Here is a 20,560-nt window from a genome sequence, read left to right as displayed (position 1 = left end):
TGTAACAGTTAGAATGCCTATTCAGCTAGAAATTACGAATAGATTCGCGAGTGACAATTATATCGGTAACCATACGTTTCGAAGTGAATGAAAGAGACGTCAATGATCAACTGGCAGGTAACAGTACTGAATGGCCGAAACGTTTATGGTGTTGGACAGTTAGCCATAACACATAAATTGACGATAAAGTCGTTAGGGCAACGCGGTCACGTGTTACACGCGTACGCCATATTCGATGCGCCTCGCTAAATTCACGGTTAGCCCGTTAGCCAGCGTGACATGTCACCTCTCGATTAATTATTGCATGTTTCTCGTTACAGCCAACCAAAAGGTGATCGACGTTAACAGGAAGCCGAGAAACGCTCAACAAATGGTGAGTTTTTAGTTTTGCAAATGTTTCTTTGTGACGATTAATAAGAAAACGTTTGAAGACACATTTCCGTGTAATTTGCAAATATGATGTTCAATGACGGTGCATAAAATTTTAATGAGAAACGAGTGGAAAATGAGTAATAATTTAATAGAATGAGTAATAATATCGTGAATGGGTGACTTTGATCGATTATATTGACATGATTTCATGACACGAATACCGTGATGGTGTGTTTAGAAGTATTTTAAGGTTCGTAGTGAGCCATTTTGAAATTTTTGAGTGTCGAATTTTTTTGGGGGACAAATTTTCAAATTTTTCGTAGGCTTCCTATGTTTTTAGTTTTTAAATTTATGAATTTTTATGTTGGTAAATTTTGATATTCTCAAATTCTTACACTTGCAAATCTGCAGGTGTTGAGTTTTCAAATTCCCAAGTTCTAATATTTAAAAATTTCCAAAATGACAAATTTCTGAATTGTCAAGCTTTTAAATTGTCAAATTTCTAAATTGTCAAATTTCTAAATTGTTAAATTTCTGAATGGTCAAATTTCTAAATTGTCAAATTACTGAATTGTCAAATTTTTAAATTGTTAAATTTCTGAATGGTCAGATTTCTAAATTGTGAAATTACTGAATTATCAAATTTCTAAATTGTCAAATTAATGAATTGTCAAATTTCTAAATTGTTAAATTTCTGAATTGTCAAATTTCTAAATTGTCAAATTACTGAATTGTCAAATTTTTAAATTGTTAAATTTCTGAATGGTCAGATTTCTAAATTGTGAAATTACTGAATTATCAAATTTCTAAATTGTCAAATTAATGAATTGTCAAATTTCTAAATTGTTAAATTTCTGAATGGTCAAATTTCTAAATTGTCAAATTACTGAATTGTCAAATTTCTAAATTGTTAAATTACTGAATTGTCAAATTTCCGAATTGTTATATTCCTAAATTGTCAAATTTCCAAATTGTTATATTCCTAAATTGTCAAAATTCTAAATTGTCAAATTTTTAAATTCTCAATATCGTAAATTTCCAAATACCTCATCTTCTCACTTGGCATATCCCCAAATTTTCCCCAATCTCCAATTATTTAGTGTAATGTATAACAAGTTATTCAATCAGTTATCTAACTATTTAGTGCAATGAACAAATTCTCTATCAATTACTCAGTGAAATGAATAACAAGTTATTTATTACCTAACTCGCTACTTTTCACAAAACCTCCCGCAAAATCAGAAAGTTTTAAATCGTTAAAAAGTATCAATAATAAAAAAGCAAAATGTCAAATGGTAAATAAAATTGGTGAAAGTCTAGAAAGTTTCTTGAAGTTCGGCCTGAGGTGATGAAAGTCGATCACCGTAGGTTGCAGAGCTTTACAAGTTGTCTTTTTAAAAATAGAAGGCTCACGATTTAGGGTAGGTAGATTAAGTCTGGACGAGTGTGGCACTCGTCTGTTCAACTGCATTATACTGAAGTGTCATAAATTATTGTTGACTATCTTCGTTCGCAATCGGAAGTAATAAAATATGAACATATATTTTGTTTTCATTTCATTTTTATCTTAGTTGGACTTATTGTTAGTTGGATTAATTTTAAATGACACAAGTCGTTTAATGAAATTAAATTTTGTTTGTATTTTATTTTTTTTTTTGAGGAACATTTTATATGATAGTATTTGTTCAATGACATATTCAATATTTTATGTACATTATATTTTTATTTTTTTTATGATTGAGAGAATGTCTGAGAATTATGTTTCTTGGCCTCAGATGTTTATTTTTATTGAGTTTCTTTTTATAATTATAGTTGTAATTACGAAGTTACAAGTTTTTAATATTCATGTAAGAAGATTATTTTTTATAAATTTTTGAACCTGTTCAAACTCAATTCTTTTCAAAAAATGAAGAGCCATATGACAAAATTGTATTGTATATTTTTTTCTCTATTTTTTTTATGTAAATTCAAACAATTTTGCGGTTGTACGATTATTTTGAAAACACCCAGTATAAAATGGTGTTTTATGGATGACAACTGCATGGTGAAAACGAGCTGCGTCACATCCGGATAGATCGACGAAGTTGAGTTACATTTCGCAGGATAACGCCTTCTCGTGTTCTCTATTTGCATAATCTTGAGTGAGCACGGTGAGGATCGAAGATGAGCTTAGATAACATTTATAATGCAAAGCAGTAATCGTGTATCTTGAAAGGTTATTTCTAAAGCGGATTTCCCTTGACCAGACGACGATTCGTCAACTGATAGAATGCTAGGAAATTATGTGTGTTTGTATGCAGACATTTCTTGTGTAATATGTATTCTGTCTTTTTGGAACAAGTAGATAGTTATTATAGGAATATGATATTATAGAGGAATTTGGAAATTTTAGGATTCTTGGGAATTTTTGGGAATTTCGGGAATTTAGGGATTTTGGGGATTTTAGGAACTTTGGGAATTGGGGAATTTAGAAATTTGGAAACTGGAAAATTTGAAAATTTATAAATCCGGAAATTTGAGAATTTGGAAATGTGGGAAATTGGGGAATTTCAAAATTTGGAAATTTGTGAAAATGGGGAATTTAGAAATTTGGAAACTTGAGAATTTGGAAATTTGTGAAATTGGGGAACTTAGGAATTTGTAAATGTGGGAAATTGGGGATTTTAGAAATTTGGAAACTTCAGAATTTGGGAATTTAGGAATTTGAAAATTTGGGAATTTAAAAATTTGTGAAATTGGGAAATTTAGAAATTTGGAAGATTTGAGATTTAAAAAAATTGACACATTACTTTCTATTATTATTATTATTCGTCCTCATTAATCATCCTCCAATATTCCTTGACTCTCCAATATTTGCTTATCGAACTAACTATCCTTCAATATTTATACATTGACTTAAAAGATGAAATTGAATTTCCGCTTTATTTCCAATTTATAATCTCGCGTTTAGCATGGTAAGTGACGGCGCTAAAAAACTCGGGAAACGGCAACCGCATGATAAATCCAGCAGAAATTGAGGGCGTACAGCAAGTTTTCTCGGGTTTACGAGTTGGACGTGTCGCAGGAGTAGACAGGAACCGTAAACTGACGTGCAAGTCGCGTGTTCGAGCGTTGAAGGAAAACACGTGATCCAAGTTTCGCGTTTTACCGTATACAACCGCGTACATTTGGGCACGTTCTCGCCCGTGGCAGCCGCGTTGCTTTAATTATAGACCAGAGCCCTTCTTCTTTTCTTCGTCCACCCTCGACACCGCGAAATTGGAAAGCAACGTCTCGATGCTTGTTTCTCGTTGCTTAGGGTAGCGAAACTCCTTCTCTAAACTTCTTTCGTTGTCGCTGAATCCTTTTGTTATTGCAATCAATTTTACCATTTGCTTTTTTTAAAATATCCACAGAATTTCTTGTAATTTATTGTACATACAGAGCTGGTCACGTATGTCACATATGATATAAGAACAAAGGTACTTGTGCTTTCAATTTCATTTTCTAATTTATTAGGGTGCACTACTTTCATAATATTAAGTACCCTCAAATGTACTTTTTGGTTGCTTTTCTTATAAATAATTAATATAACTGACTTTGTAGTGCTGGTCACATATGTCACATATGACATAAGGACAAGGGTACTTGAACCTTCACTTTCATCTTTCAATTTATTACTGTGTATCATTTTCTTAATATTGAGAGCCTTTAAATGTACCTTTTGGTTACTTTTCTTATAAATAATTAATATAACTGACTTTGTAGTGCTGGTCACATATGTCACATATGATATATGAACAAAAGTGCTCAATTTTTTAATTTATTAGTATATATCATTTTCTTGACATTGATAGCTCTTAAATATTCCTGTTCTTTGTTTCTTCTATAAATAATTAATGTATTTCAATTTATACTGTTCATTACATATGTCACATATGATATAAGCACAAGGCTATTTGATCTTTTAGTTAAACAGTTAAGTTTTTGTGTAAAATTTTACATTTGCAATCGAATATTATATAAAATTTGTCAAGTAACATATTGTAAAATATAATTGCATCGATTTAAAGTATCAGATCCAAGAAGCGAACGAAGTGAGTCAGAATCTTATCAGTAAGAATAAATACACAGAAAGGGATAGTTAGCCAAGTTTAAAAGAAGCGTTGTTTATAAAATAGTTGGTAACTTGATTTATTATTTCAAGCGTTTTTTTCCGGGAAACTAACATTTGGGTGTTTTTAAAAGAGTCATCGACTAAACCGGAACCGGTGGCCGGCGTCGCATCTCTGACCGTCCGAGCCGGTCCATCGCGATCTATTTCTATTTCACCAAGAGTCCACTGCCGTGAGTGTGACTCATTGGGTGTATACATTATTAGTCAACCGACCGTCTTTTAACGATCCTATTCTAATAAATTATAAATAAAAGGGAATATCTAGAATTAAATGCGATGCGCCATATTCGATATGGTAGGGGCTCGTTACGTTTAGGACTGTAGATGTTCATAAATATACTTCACTGTACGAATTTCTGTATTTACAAATTTTATGATTATAGATATGAAAGTTTGGACAGTTGTAAATTACTAAATTTTATGCTCTCAAATATCAAAATTTTCAAATTTCTAAATTTCCAAATTCCACGTTTTTAGTTTCCAAAATTTGCTAATTTCTAAATTCCCAAATTTCACGCTCTCAATTTCCATAATTTATACATTTCTGAATTCCCAAATTCCACGCTCTCAGTTTCCAAAATTTGCTAATTTCTAAATTCCCAAATTTCACGCTCCAATTTCCAAAATTTATAAATTTCTGAATTCCCAAATTCCACGCTCTCAGTTTCCAAAATTTCCAAATTTCTAAATTCTCAAATTCCACGCTCTCAAATTCCAAAATTTCCAAATTTCTAAGTTCCCAAATTCCACGCGCTCAGTTTTCAAAATTTCAAAATTTCTATATTCCCAAATCTCACGCTTCCAAATATCCAAACTTTCAAATTTCTAAATTCCCAAATTTCACGCACTCAGTTTCCAAAATTTTCAAATTTCTAAATTCCCAAATCTCATGCTCCCAAATATCAAAATTTCCAAATTCTTAAATTCCCAAATTTCACGCTCTCAGATTCCAAAATTCGCAAATTTCTATGTTCTCGAATTTCACGTCTCCCATGCTATGTTCTCAAATTCCTAAAGTTTAAGATTCTCAGCTTCCTAGATTCTTAGATGCTTTCATCCCTAAATTTCTAAGTTAGTAAATTCCTAGATTTCTAGATTGCGAGGTTCCTGGATTCTTAGATTTGTAGATTTCTACATTCCTAGGTTACTAGATTCCTAAATTTTTGCATTCGTAAATTCTAGATTTGTTGATTTTTAGTTTCTCAGATTCTTAGATTTTTAGATTCGTAGATTCCGATAATCCTAGATTCCTAGATTCCTAAATTCCTACACTACCCAAACCCCAAAGTTTCCACATTTCCATCTTCCCTTTACTCATCATTCACTTAAAATCTACTAATCTTTATTATTCCCTGACAAATATTCTCAATAACAAAATAATTCCCTAAAAAATCTCTGAAACCAATCTCTAAATGTCCTTCACAAACTTCACACAAAATATCAATCTCTTAACATCCTCCTCTGAAGATTTCAAGGTCCCTAAGGCATCACCCCAAAGTATCATTTCTACGTTTCCGTATTTACCGAAATAGTACAGAAAAAAAGAGAAAATAAATATTTTTCGCGATTATTCGTTAGATATAGCGATCACAGGAGGTTCGAGTGTAAACACACTGTTATACCGAGTCCTTCAGTTGACGAAAAGGTTCGCTACAGGTGTCCCAGATATGTACCTGGACAGAATGTTTGCGCAGCAGGTTGAAAGAGGGATCGTGTGAATAGCCGGGAAACACGGCTATGGTTTCCCCGTAAGAAACCTTTGTGGAAAACACTCGACTCATTTTTCTCGAGAAAATGAAACACCCTTAATAGTTCCACATAATAGTTCCGATGATTCGGTAACGTATTTAGCGACTATTAACACGTTCACGTTGACGTGGCAGCAGCTGTCTTCACAGCTTTTGAACTTTAGTTGATTCGTATAATTAAGGGACGTTTATTGCAAAGAATTTGATACTGGACAGAAAATTTGACTTTTTTCAGAGGTGTGAAATTTTTGTGTCTTGTTGTGAATTCTGTGGTTAGATGCAGTTTTAGAAATTGTTAGTATTATGCTGTTTTATAAGTTGTTAATACTGTGCTATTTTACGAATTGTTAATACTAAGCAATTTTATATAAATTATTGATACTAAGCAATTTTATAGAAATTGTTGATACTAAGCAATTTTATATAAATTGTTAATACTAAGCAATTTCACATAAATTGTTAACACTAAGCAATTTCATATAAATTGTTAATACTAAACAATATTATATAAATTGTTAATGCCATGCAAATTAAAAAATTTTTAATACTATGCAATCTTATAAATTGTCAACACCAAGCAATTTTATATAAATTGTTAATACTGTGCAATTTTATAAATTATTAATACTAAGCAATTTTATATAAATTGTTAATACCAAGCAATTTTATATAAATTGTTAATACCAAGCAATTTTATATAAACTGTTAATCCTAAGCAATTTTATATAAACTGTGAATACTATGCAATTTCATAAATTATTAACACTATGCAATTTTATAAATTGTTAACACTATGCTTTTTTATAAAATGTTTCCTACATATGTTGTATGTTTGAAAATCTTTTTTAAAAAGCGACAGAACTGTTTGTTCAAACCAATGCATTTGTAATATCTTTTGTTACGTCCGCAACATTCGTGGTTAATTATTATAGTTAACCGAGACCCATGTACGAGGTATATTGCCGACAGCTAGCTGGCTAATCATTAAGAAAGAACGTGGTAATAGAAAAAAAATTTGTAGAAGAAGGCGGCAATGCACCTACACAGCGTGCAATTTCTGAACGGTTCTTCTCTATCGACTATAATTCTATCCCTCGTTCTGTCATTAATTAGTATCCGGCAAGAAGAGATTCTTTCTTGTGGACAGTGTATAACTTGTAGGTTTTATTGCTTACGTGAACGTGAGTGAACTTTCGTTGTAGCTATCGTAGAGTTTTTCTGAGGCGATGGGTAAGTTTGTGACCTGAAGGGTATGGGACGTGCAAACTCTCGGATGATGATGATCACTCACGAATTTACAAATCTTGAAACCTCAGAATTCATAAATTTCCAATTCCCTACATTTGGAAATATTTAAATATCCAAATACTCAAATCGTCAAATTCTCAAATGACCCGAATCCTTAAATTCCCAAATTCTCAAACCCCCCAATCCTCAAACCCCCAAATCCTTAAACTCCCAAAACCTCAAACCTCCGAATCCTCAAACCTCCAAATTCTTAAATGCCCAAATCCTCAAACCCCCAAATCCCAAGATTCTTAAGCTACTAGTTTCCCAAACTCACAAATTCACAAAATCCTATATCTCCAAATTCCTAAATATCCCATTCTCCAAATCCCCAAATCTCCAACATTCCATGTCCCTAAATTCCCCAAATCTCTAAATCTTCAAATCATCAAATCCCTAAATTCCCAAATCTCTGAACTCCCAAATCCCTGAATTCCCAAATCCCTGAACTCCCAAATCCCCGAACCCTTAAATCTCCAAATTCTCATATTACAAAATCCCCAAATCTCCAAATCCCCAAATCCCCAAATCTCCAAATCCCCAACCCCCAAATTTTATCACTTTTCAAATTCCCACATCCCTAAATCCCCAAACCTCCAAATCCAAAATTTCCTAAAATCCTAAACCCTCTATTCCACATTTCAGAACAATTAGCTTCACTTTCTCCACCTCAGCCCCACACTTCCACTCAAACACCCATCACACCCCAAAAAATAATTCCACCCCTAAAAGTACAGAACACTCCAGCATACAGAATCATAACGATCTAATGCACAGACACCGATTCATCCAGCAAAGTGGGTGAACCAATCCACAAACAGATTCCGCGTGTGCGAGTAGCAGCAGCCACGTGGTGGATACCTGCTTTTAAAAGCTGGTACACGCAACCGACTACTACTCGACTCCCACTACCTGCTTACTTTCTGCTTCCCATACCATATCCACTTTTCTGTACTCCGTCTCTTTTCTGCTAGCATACTCTCCTCCACCTACCGACCGGACCAATTGCGGTGTAGCTTACCTCAACCTCGTGTCTGCGTTCTCTGTCTCTCGTCGGTTAGTGTCTCACGGGTGATCCGGTAGCGCGGATGCTGCTGTCGATCCTCCATCGACTTTGCGCTTTGTCGAAATCGATAGATATCTGACCACGTGAAGTTTAGTCTTGTTGAAATGAGATAAGTGACAGTTTTGGGAGATTGTCTGTTGGAATGTGTATTTGTGGTGGATATTTAACATTAATTTAATTTTGTGTTTTTTATTTGGTTAGTGTCTTACAACTTGGTTGTCTTATGGGTGAGCTAGCGGGGATGTTAGATTTGATCCTACTTCATTGACTTTGCGTTTTATCACCGGAAAGGTGCAATCTACATCTGACCACGTGAAGTTTATCCTTGTCAAGGAATGTGAATTCGATAACTGACTGACAACTTTGAACAATTGTCTATCGAGATGTGTACTTATGGTGATCATATGTTATTCATTTAACATTACTTCGTTTTCGTTTTTTATCATTTATTGATTAGTGTCTTACGAGTGATCCGGTGGACATTGCAGCCGATGCTCTTACATTGATTTCATGTTTTATTGTCAAAAAGGTTTGATCGATATCTGACCACATGAACTTTACCATCAACGCGTAATGTGACCACGAAAACCACCCTCGTACAATTGTGTCTAGAGACGTATATTTATGATCATATGACGTATGACATTTATTTAATAGGTTCATTTATAAGGATAGCTGTTTACTTCACTTTATCGATCTGCCTTTTGTTTTTTGTTTATTTTATTTTACCGATATTCCCTTCTTTTAAGAATCGCGAGTATTAGTCTTGTATTGTGTAAATTGTACGTGTGAGTCGAGTAGTAAAGTATGTGAAGCAGGGACACGAAACTATCAGATGTTGGGGGTTGGTTTCTAAATATTTGAAGTGTTGAATTTTTGTTGTGTCGTTTGGTTTTTAATAATCTGTAGTATATTTTATTTATAGTGAAAGATGTGTGGATCACCGAAAAAATATCGTAAATATTGAAATGTGGCATTACAGGTGAGACTTCTTGGAGTTTGTTGAAATGAGTGTGAAATTATTCGACAAGTTTTGTGATTATCAGAGAGTGTAATAGTACATTGCATAGTCCTTACAATTAGAATGTCACTAACTATATTGACTATTGCAACGATTTTTGTGGAGACTTCATGGACGAAGATGACAAGAGTTTGACATACTGGTAATTATACAAACCTTCACATAATAAATTATTAAATTTAAATTTAAATTTAAATTGTTTACTTCACCTTTGTTTTTAAAATTCTTAAAATAGCAAAGTTAATTTTCTTGCTAGTAAAAAGCATATTTAAACTGTTGTTCATTGCAATCTAAAATATGTCATAAACAAAGCCATAAAAAAACTTGTTATGACAGTTTGAACAAGACAAAAATTCTCTTAATCGAAGATCAAACACAGATAATTTGAACAAAGAACTAATATATTTGTTGTCAAGATGATAAGATAAAAGTAGGACAATATTTTTGAGAGATTACTTGAGTTTGTTTAAAGAAACTCGTGAAGGAATGCACGACAAGACGCAACTTCATTTTTCAGTTGTTTAGTCATATCACGTAACTATATAACTTATACAACTATGTTATAGTACATAATAATTAAAATTCTATTTCGTGCAACCGTATGGAGCAGAAAGTTTGTTTAATCGAAAAGAGACATACTCGGAAACGAACATCTGTGGACTCTGTCTATCATCAGCTCTCAACGAGTTTGGCCTGTTGCTTCAAATGCAGCAACAGTCTCTCTAATTATATTTTCCCGCCGATTCCAGTAAACACCGGATATTGTACAGGATGAAAATTAATTAATCGGCTCAATACATAAAACCAGTTTCGCTTTATCGAATCATTTAAACGGTAATTTTATCATTATCGAAACCATTATTATTAATTATTAATTTATTTTATGGAATGCACATGGGTTTCGAATTCCCAATTTCTACAATTCACAATTTTTCCGATTCTCAATTTCCCAATTTCCACTTTCCCCAATTTGCAATTTTCCCAATTTCTGATTTCCCCAATTCCCAAATTTCCAAATTCCCGAATTCTTAATTTCCTCAATTTCCAATTTCCCCAATTTGCAATTTTCCCAATTTCTAATTTCCTCAATTTCCAATTTCCCCAATTTGCAATTTTCCCAATTTCTAATTTCCCCAATTCCCAATTTCCCCAATTTGCGATTTTCCCAATTTCTAATTTCCCCAATTCCCAATTTCCCCAATTTGCAATTTTCCCAATTTCTAATTTCCCCAATTCCCAATTTCCCCAATTCCCAATTTCCCCAATTCCCAATTTCCCCAATTCCAAATTTCCCCAATTCCCAATTTCCCCAATTCCCAATTTCCCCAATTCCCAATTTCCCCAATTCCCAATTTCCCCAATTCCCAATTTCTCCAATTCCCAATTTCCCCAATTCCCAATTTCCCCAATTCCCAATTTCCCCAATTCCCAATTTCCCCAATTCCCAATTTCCCCAATTTGCAATTTTCCCAATTTCTAATTTTTCCAATTCCCAAATTTCCAAATTCCCGAATTCTCAATTTCCTCAATTTTCCTAATTCCTCAATTTCCCAATTTACAATTTCCCTAATTCCAAATTTCCCCAATTCGAAATTTCCCCAATTCCCAATTTCCCCAATTTCCACTTTCCCCAATTCCCAATTTCCCAATTCTCTATTTCCTCAATTCCCATTTTCCCCAATTCTCAATTTTCTTAATCCCCACTTTTCCCAATTTCCACTTTCTCCAACCACAGGTTTACAGACTTGCAAATTTAACCTTTTGCACTCGAAGGTAATTTGACTGTTTAGCAACAAGTTTAAAACTTAGTTAAAAAGTTAAACAAATTTTCTTAACGTTATTATTTCTTTACTAACAATTTCCACTATTGTTTGTTTCACTATGTTCATACATCACACGTGTCATGTTATAGAATCAGTTAAAAAATGCTTATTTAAAATTATTGTATTAAATATAATGGTGGCTGTGAGTCACCTTTGGAGCGCAAATGATTAAAAATTTCTAAATAAAAATCTGGAAGTCTCGATAAAATCTGCGACGCCCTAATTTTCTTGAATTTGAAACAAATGGATGAAAGACGCGAATAAAACGAAAAAATCGTTTTATCGTGATCTTCGCGATACAAATGATGCTCGGTTTCAAAGGCAGCGCAGCAAGCTACGATTTAAAATTTTTGACGAGACAACCAAGACAAATGGTGGCTTTTCGTTTGAAGCTGAAACCAGTGACAAATAGTCACTGGTTCGACCAACATTCGATACTCGTCCTCATAAATCACTGCAGCAGTTAAGACTTTGCGGAAAAAATTCGTTAAACTTAATTATGGTATTAATAACTAACAATTTTTACATCTGCATTTTGTAATGGAAATATAACTGTGTGAATCATGTTGGAACTTCTATGAATTTTATAATATCGGCCTCATGTTGTTACGTGATGTTTGAGGCGAAAATTTAGGTCTTTAACTGTACTGAGTTTCGGACTGTTATGTAAAGTCGTAAAGATATGGTTTGCAAACTGAATTGTGTTTGACATCTGATTGAAAATAGAGAAATTCTTCATTTTTTAATAAGAAGTAGAAGTGGTTATTTAGAAACTTGTAAATGGAGAATATTTAGGGATGTTGAAATATAGAAATGCAGGAGTTTAGAAGTGTAGAATTGCCAAAATGTAGTATTGTAGAAATGTAGAATTATCAAAATGTAAAATTGTAGAAATATAGAATTGTAGAAGTGTAGAATTATCAAAATGTAAAATTGTAGAAGTGTGGAATTGTCGAAGTGTAATTTTAGAAATGTAGAATTATCAAAATGTAAAATTGTAGAAATGTAGAATTGTCAAAATATAAAATTGTAGAACTGTAGAAGTTGTAGAAGAATTGTAAAAATTTTGACATATAGAAAGCTAGAAATCCAAAAATATAGAAACCTGCAAATATCAAAGTTATAAATTCCCACACCTCAAACATATAAGCACGTAGATCTCCACAATCATAAGTTTCAAGCTTCTCTAATTTTCACGCAAGAAAATCCAAAAAACTAAAAATATTTAAAAGTATTAAAAAACTCCGAAATCAAGTTTAATAATCTATCACGTGAAAATTTTCATACGTTCAAATCTTCCAAACTCAGAAACTGAAAATTTCCCCCAAAAAATCTAAAAGAAACTAAAAGAAGACTTTCTCTAAAAAAGTTCAATTTCATACTCGCGTACACACGTGAACCGTGTGTGCGCATCACGCCCCCGCTGTCCATCACTACTTCCTATAAAACTCTGAAAACTCCAGAAGAAAATACGATCGAAGTTTCAGGCGACTCTGCAGGATCCCATGGTGTGTAAAGGATACGTTGAAAACGATACGACGATTAATCGTTCTGTTCCTTGGTACACGCTATACTCTCCACCTTGTTCTCTCGATTTTCGGTATCCACAAAACAGCAGGCGTTATTGTTGTAAAAAAGAAGGAGAGGAATAAACGAAACATCCGAGAATCTCCTTAAGAAGGTTTATAAATAGACATGGTCAGTCGAAGCGATATTTTCGCTCTCTCGTTGAAGCGACAATGAATTGGTCACGACCAACATGACGACAAATGCCCTTCATGACATTTCTTTAACGAGATTCATTTGGCTATCTTTCGATCAAACTGATTTTACCTTACAACTACATGGAACTGTGGTTTTTATTTTTTTTCGACGATAGGTTCTATTTAGGTTCTATTTAGATAGTTCTTCTATCTCACTTAAAGTAATAATATATCGGTAATAGAATATGTGTGAATATACACGTATGTGTAGTTACATATAGACTACAAAGCATATCGACAATAGTATGTAGAATATGTCGAGTGTAGAATCATGTGTGTCATATGTGTTATATTATATGTGGAATGTGGTAACTGTAGAATTATATGTACAGTGATATGTCAGCTACGTCATGGTATCATATGTAGAATGTATCCATTATATGTAGAATCATGTGTGGAATGATATATTATAAATAGAATTATATGTGTAATAATGTGATAGCTATAGAATCATATGTAGAATAATATGTTAGCTATAGAATCATATGTGGAATAATATGTCAGCAGTAGAATCATATGTGGAATAATATGTCAGTAGTAGAATCATATGTAAAGTAGCACAACAACTGTAAAATCATATGTCTAACATGTAGACTTACCACAACTAACACTGTTCCACAAGTAACTAATATATATGAGAAACATTTTGTTTCCATATGTAAAAAAAATGAGAAGTCTCTCATATGTGAATCATCCTGTATAATATATGTACATATTCATCACATATGTGTTCAATATTATCAATTACAAATATGTTTTGTACCTCGATCCCTTTATAGAAACTGATACAATAACATGTTGATTCATGCTACACAAAATATTGTTAAGAAATACAAATCTACCTACATCGGATGAAAATAGGATAGTTTGTGAGGAAAGTTGTATCACTGTTTTGACAATGTAACTTTTGTCGTTCACGAATCGGACAACGGTGATTCAAGAACGGTTTCATGGAATCGCCGGATCGAAATAGACGGATCTTCGAAAATATCGCTATTGTTGGATGCGTAATTTGGAACGGTTTTTGAAAAATGGATGTAGAGATTTGGACAGCTGGAAATTTAGATCTTTGAAATTTAGAAATTTGGGGATTTGGAAATTTAGGAAATATAGAAAGTTGAAGATTTGAAGATATGGAAATTTTTACACGTGTGATCAGTATATAAATTAATCCATTTTATAATTAAACTTGCAGTCTTCACATACTATGTAATTAATGTAGAAATATTTTTTATGATCAGAATAACAAGTTTTCCAAAATAACAAGTTAATCAAATACCAAGTTAAATAACAAGATGTCTAAAATAACAAGTTAAACTCAATCTTCTTTGTCATAAAATTATATTACCTTACTAATTAAAATTGCATTACTATATAGAATTATATTGTCATAAAAATATATATTGTGCTTATAAATTCCCTTAAGTCATTTTTCCCGCCTTTCAATGCAATTAAAAGTACTTCATGCGTTGACACATATGCATACACACATACATGCATTATGTACATTTGAAATAAGACGAGCGCCATTTAAGTTTGTCAGACATAACCAGCATCCGTATCGCAATTATTTGAAGGTGCATCAGGGTTAAGTTTATGAAATTCGTGCGATATTAGTTGAAGCGATAGCAATGCGTCGAATAAAGCGTTAGTCGACAATGATGTAAATGTATGAGACTAAACGAAGCTCTCTGCTTCTGGCTCGACCTTAAGCAGATCCGACACGATCACATGTGCAACAGTCGACAGTCAGGAAAGTGCATGCACTGCCCTATTGAGCAGCTCGTGCAATTTTAATTCCACTCGTGATAGAAGTAATTAGCGACGTCGAGACTGTAATTTCAATTTAAATCTCTATACTGTATACTGAGGAGAATGGCTCAAGTCAGATTCTGGTTTCTCTGCTTCGGCTGAATTCTACCGAATGAATATTTTCTTGATGCTACTATCTTTGTCTGAACAATGTCTTTATTTATTGTACAAAAATGTCTGCTTTTAAAAATGTTTCACTAATTCAATGTTATTAATGTTATTAATAAAATGAATTTACTTATGAAATAATAAAATGATTTTATTTAAAACTAGCAAAGAGTGTTTCAGATTTTTGAGCAGCATTAATTAATATTATTAACAATATTGCACTATGTATATCAAAAGGTGATTTTATGCAAAACAAGTAAAGAGTGCCTCAAATTTTTGAATAGCAGTAATTAATATTATTAATAAAATTGCACTATGTATATCAAGAAGGTATTTTATTCAAAACAAAGCAAAGAGTGTCTCAAATTTTTGAACAGTAAAAATTGATATTATTAACAAAATTACATTATGTATATTAAAAAGGTAATTTATTCAAAACAAAGCAAAGAGGGTTCTAATTTTGTGAACAGTAATAATTAATATTATTAACAAAATTGCACCATGTATATTAAAAAGTTGAGTTCATTCAAAAGAAGCAAAAAGTATCCTAAATTTTTGAACACCAATCATTAATACTATTAATAAAATTATTTTATTTGCATCAAACAGCTGATTATACTCAAAAGAAGTAAAGAATGTCCTAAATTTTTGAACAACAAATATCTCAAAATATTTTCCACCACCCAAAAAATTCCTTCATATATTTATTACCATATGCATTTTTCTCCATAAAAATGTTCAGTTTAAAATAACACAAACATTAGAAACAAACTATCTAACAAGAATATAAATCAAAGACACACTTCCTCAATTCGTTTCTCTTTAATAACACTTTGACTCGAAAGTTTACAAAATGGTATCCTATGACAATAAATAACCAGCAATTTGCCTGTTTCATTTTCGGTTTATTAAATTATTAGCATCGTTTAGCAAGATCGTGGTGGATAATCGTAAAATCATAAAAGCACGTAGATGAACATCGGTAACCACAGGTTGTGTATACACGTACCGTCGAATTGCCTCTTAAAACGAACATAAAATAAATTGCACGGCAGCCTAACCCGAAGCGTGTGTGCACACACGCGTATCACAGGTTAGTGCGGGTGTTTGTAATTCTTGTCGAAGGACTCGCATACCTGTTGCACTTGTACGAGGTTATGTAAGTGATCCCACTTCCGTCGTGCCAAGGATTTAATGCTGTGTAAGGATCTCATTAGGTCGAGGGAATTATCAATGGGGATCCTAGGAATTGTTCATGAAGAAATTATTTATAGTGTGGGAGCAATTGTTTAATTTTAAGAATTTTGGATCCACAATTTTTAGTTTTGTGGATTGTTACATTTTTTATTTTTAATTTTAGAAGTTCTGGAATTTTAAATATTCAATTTTTTTAAATTGGAAAAATGTTTATTGTTCGTAAGTTACGATTATCGGAGGTATGAATTTCTGGGTTGACAGATTACTACAGGATTATATTTTCAAGTTTCTAAATTTACAAATTCCCAAATTCCCAGTGTTAAATTCCAATAATGCAAAGTCCTAAATTGCTGCAATCACAAATTTTCAAATTTTGCAATGTTCCAAATTTCCAATTGCTCCAATTCTCACTTTCCTAAATTCTCAATTTCTCCAATTTCCAATTTTCCCAATTCATTGACAGTCACTTTTTGTAATTAAAATATGTCATCAACTTATTAATCAGACAGTGTTCCACTTTCAAAACTTAGTGGAAGTAAAACTTCACAGAAAATAACTTCCTTAATGCTTTTCTGGCGGAATGACAAAACTTGCGGAACTATGCTGTTAACGTGATGTGAACTTTCAAGCACCTAAGCTTCTTTTCTGATAGAATAAGTATTTTCGAATATAAATTGCTCAGCTTCTTTGATTGAAGTCGGTCGCCAAGTGAGAGATCCGAAACTAGTAATTTTTGTGATTGATCGAATAGTTTAGTGAAGAGAAGACAGAACATGTATATAGGGTGTCTCACAACTAGTGTATACAGGGTGTCTCACAATTAGCGTAGATCCATGAAATGGGGGATAGCTGACGTGATTCTGAATAAGATTTCCCTTTGCAGAAATGGGGTTCAAAGCTTCGTTTTTGAATTATTAAAGAAAAACACGGACCAATCAGAGCGCGAAGATTACGCATGCGCAGACGCGAGAGCGGCAGCTTCGGATAACGCGTAGTAATGCACCGCGTGGTAATGCAACGCGTAGTAATGCACCGCGTGGTAATGCAACGCGTGGTAATCCAACGCGTAGTAATACAATGCGTAGTAATACAACGTGTGTATATCCAACGCGTAGTAATCTAGCGTGTGCATATTCAACGCGTAGTAATTCAACGCGTAATAATGCAACGCGTGGTAATTCTAAGCGTAGGAATCTAATGCATGGTAATCTAACGCGTAGTAATCCTGCGTGTGGATATCCAACGCGTAGTAATCCAGAGCGTGGATATTCAACGCATAGTAGTCCAACGCGTAGTAATGCAACGCGTGGTAATTCTAAGCGTAGGAATCTAGCGTGTGGTAATCTAACGCGTAGTTAACCAACGCGTAGTAATCCAACGCGTAGTAATACAACGCGTGGATATCCAACGCGTAGTAATCTAGCGCGTGCATATTCAACGTGTAGTAGTTCAATGCGTAGTAATGCAACGCGTGGTAATTCTAAGCGTAGGAATCTAGCGCTTGGTAATCTAACGCGTAGTTAACCAACGCGTAGTAATCCAACGCGTAATAATCCAACGCGTACTCTAACACATAGCGATTCAAAAAACAAAATCAAGCCGAATATCATACCACTTTTGAAATTAGCAAATGTCCGTTCCTAAGCGTGTTGCTTATTTCGAGACAATACTGTAGTTAATAACCAATAATTAATAGTTAATAATCAATCTTTTCTGCAGTCAATAGTCAATAGTTAATAGCTCAGTATAATAATAGTTAACACTTCATCCACAAAGTTCATCATTAAAATAATTTTAAAATCATCCTTCTGTCTTCTCTATTTAAACCTCCCTCCTTTCAAACAATCTCATATCTATAAAATTCATTTTATTCATTCAAATATTTCATTGTCCGTTTATCTGAAAGGATGAAGTGACATTTCGCAGGGGATTTAATATCGACAATAAAAGTGTGACCGTTTACACACGATCGCAAGAAACAAAACGTCCTTCAGAGTCGCGTCGAAAGAAATTCCAGCATTTCCGGTGTTCTCGGTCGGGAAACGCAGTAAACCACGAAGCAAAAGAGTCGTCTGAAAAACAGTCACGTTCGTATGAATCGGTTCTCTACGCGGCCTTCGTATTATACATATGTAACGTGTTATTCATATATCCCGGAATATTTGCGTATTCACACAGCCGTCGTCCAATTTTCATACGGGTTCAGGTGAGGGAAGCTGGAATGTGATTTTATGAATTCTGGAAGCTGCATTCGTTGCATGGCCTATATGATTTATTCTGCCGACATTTTATGTCGGTATATCTCTTTTCGTTATTTGAAACACAGTTATGTGCTTTAGCTTCGAATTTTCGCGATTTTAATCAGGTGATTATTTGCTATCTTTGCATTTGTTTCGAATGTGAACATTTTTATTGGTGATGCGTTAAGTGCAGGTTGAAGTTGGAGTTGAAGTTTTTTCCTGGGCGCCAGGATTTTATTTTTAAGGAGATACTAGGTTTGCAATTTCCAATTTTTCCCAATTCCTAATTTCTCCAATTTTTAATTTTCCCAATTATCAATTTCCCCAATTCCTAATTTTCCCAATTCCCAATTTCCCCAATTCCCAATTTCCCCAATTCCCAATTTTCCCAATTCCCAATTTCCCCAATTCCCAATTTCACCAATTCCCAATTTCACCAATTTCCAATTTCCCTAATTCCCAATTTTCCCAATTTCCACTTTCCCTAATTCCTAATTTCCCCAATTTCCACTTTCCCTAATTCTCAATTTCCCCAATTCCTAATTTCCCCAATTTTCAATTCCCCATTTCCCACTTTCTTCAATTCTCAATTTCCCCAATTCCCAATTTCCCCAATTTCCAATTTCCCTAATTCCCAATTTTCCCAATTTCCACTTTCCCCAATTCCTAATTTCCCCAATTTTCAATTCCCCATTTCCCACTTTCTTCAATTCTCAATTTCCCCAATTCCCAATTTCCCCAATTCCCAATTTCCCTAATTCCCAATTTTCCCAATTTCCACTTTCCCTAATTCCTAATTTCCCCAATTCCCACTTTCCCTAATTCTCAATTTCCCCAATTCCTAATTTCCCCAATTTTCAATTCCCCATTTCCCACTTTCTCCAATTCTCAATTTCCCCAATTCCCAATTTCTCCAATTTTCAATTCCCCAATTCCCACTTTCTCCAATTTCCAATTCCCCAACTCCAAATTTCCTCCATTACCTGTTCCCCGATTCGCAATTTCCCCAATTCTCAGTTTTGTCAATTTCCCAAAAGAAATAAATGGTTTCATATCAAGAAAAATGTGCGATTAGCGGCCGCAAAGCCCCGTAACGGAATTGAATTTAATTTCCTGGCCAGCCTGTCCCATTAGCGAACCAAAAACCGCATTCAAAATGGCAGCGTAATGGCACCTTTTACGATCGGTGCGACGCGGCGGACAAAAAGAGTCTGTATAACAACGCTACGATTAAACGTAACTCACCGGTACGTTTATTTCCGCGAGGCGAACGTTATTTCGCGGGGGTCGGTATTAAACGTGTTTGCGTTTTACTCGAGGGCGTGTCGTGGCAATTTCATTGAAATTTGTCGACGGGGTCGGTTGCAAATTTTTCGTCGGATCGGCGCGATGCGGAATCGCGAGCACCAAAAGCGAAACGAACGCTCGAATGCAATTAGTCAGACTATGGCTCATCGACTCGCGGTATTTCACGCGCGTGTGCACGCACGCGGAATTGCCGCAGCCACGTGCAACGATCCGTGATCGTTGAATGTTCTCTCTGTCCGTTTCACTCGAACCTGACTGTGTTTTCACCGGTAACGAACATATGTACGTACAGTCTACGGCAAATATACTTTCCCTATGGGAAATATATGACGATCGATCTGTTCGTCTTTTGGGATTTTTTGTGCGGAGAGAAACTTACGGGGAGGTTGGATTTTTGGGGTGGTTTTAGTGTTTGAGGGATTTGGGATTTGGAGGTGTATGAATAGGGGAATTTGGGAATGTGGAATTTCTGATGGATTCAGATATTTCCCAATTCTCAGTTTTCTCAATTTTCAATTTTCCAAATTTCCCTAATTTCTATTTTTTCCAATTTCTAATTTCCCCAATTCCCAATTTTCCTAATTTCTAATTTTCCCAATTTCTAATTTCTCCAATTCCCAATTCCCCAACTTCCACTTTCTCTAATTCCCAATTTCCTC

At 33.9% G+C, this 20,560-nt stretch overlaps 1 protein-coding gene across 9 annotated transcripts in view; it reads left to right on the top strand.

Annotated features, from left to right (window-relative positions):
• Positions 1-20,560, top strand: part of sick (sickie) — a 295,306-nt gene that overhangs the window by 80,244 nt on the left and 194,502 nt on the right. For 7 of the 9 annotated variants that reach the window (XM_076531057.1, XM_076531062.1, XM_076531053.1 and 4 more), the window contains one exon: positions 321-373. In XM_076531057.1, the coding sequence (XP_076387172.1) occupies positions 321-373 (53 nt within the window). Of the gene's footprint in view, positions 1-320; positions 374-8,634; positions 9,474-9,554; positions 9,793-20,560 lie in introns of those variants that run through there. The other 2 variants (XM_076531060.1, XM_076531059.1) reach the window with 2 other exon arrangements.

This window comes from Megachile rotundata, chromosome 4 (genome assembly GCF_050947335.1).
Source record: "Megachile rotundata isolate GNS110a chromosome 4, iyMegRotu1, whole genome shotgun sequence".
Classification (NCBI taxonomy): Eukaryota; Metazoa; Arthropoda; class Insecta; order Hymenoptera; family Megachilidae; genus Megachile; species Megachile rotundata.
The sequence above is the reverse complement of the archived record's forward strand: the minus strand, read 5'-3'. Positions and strand labels throughout refer to the sequence as shown.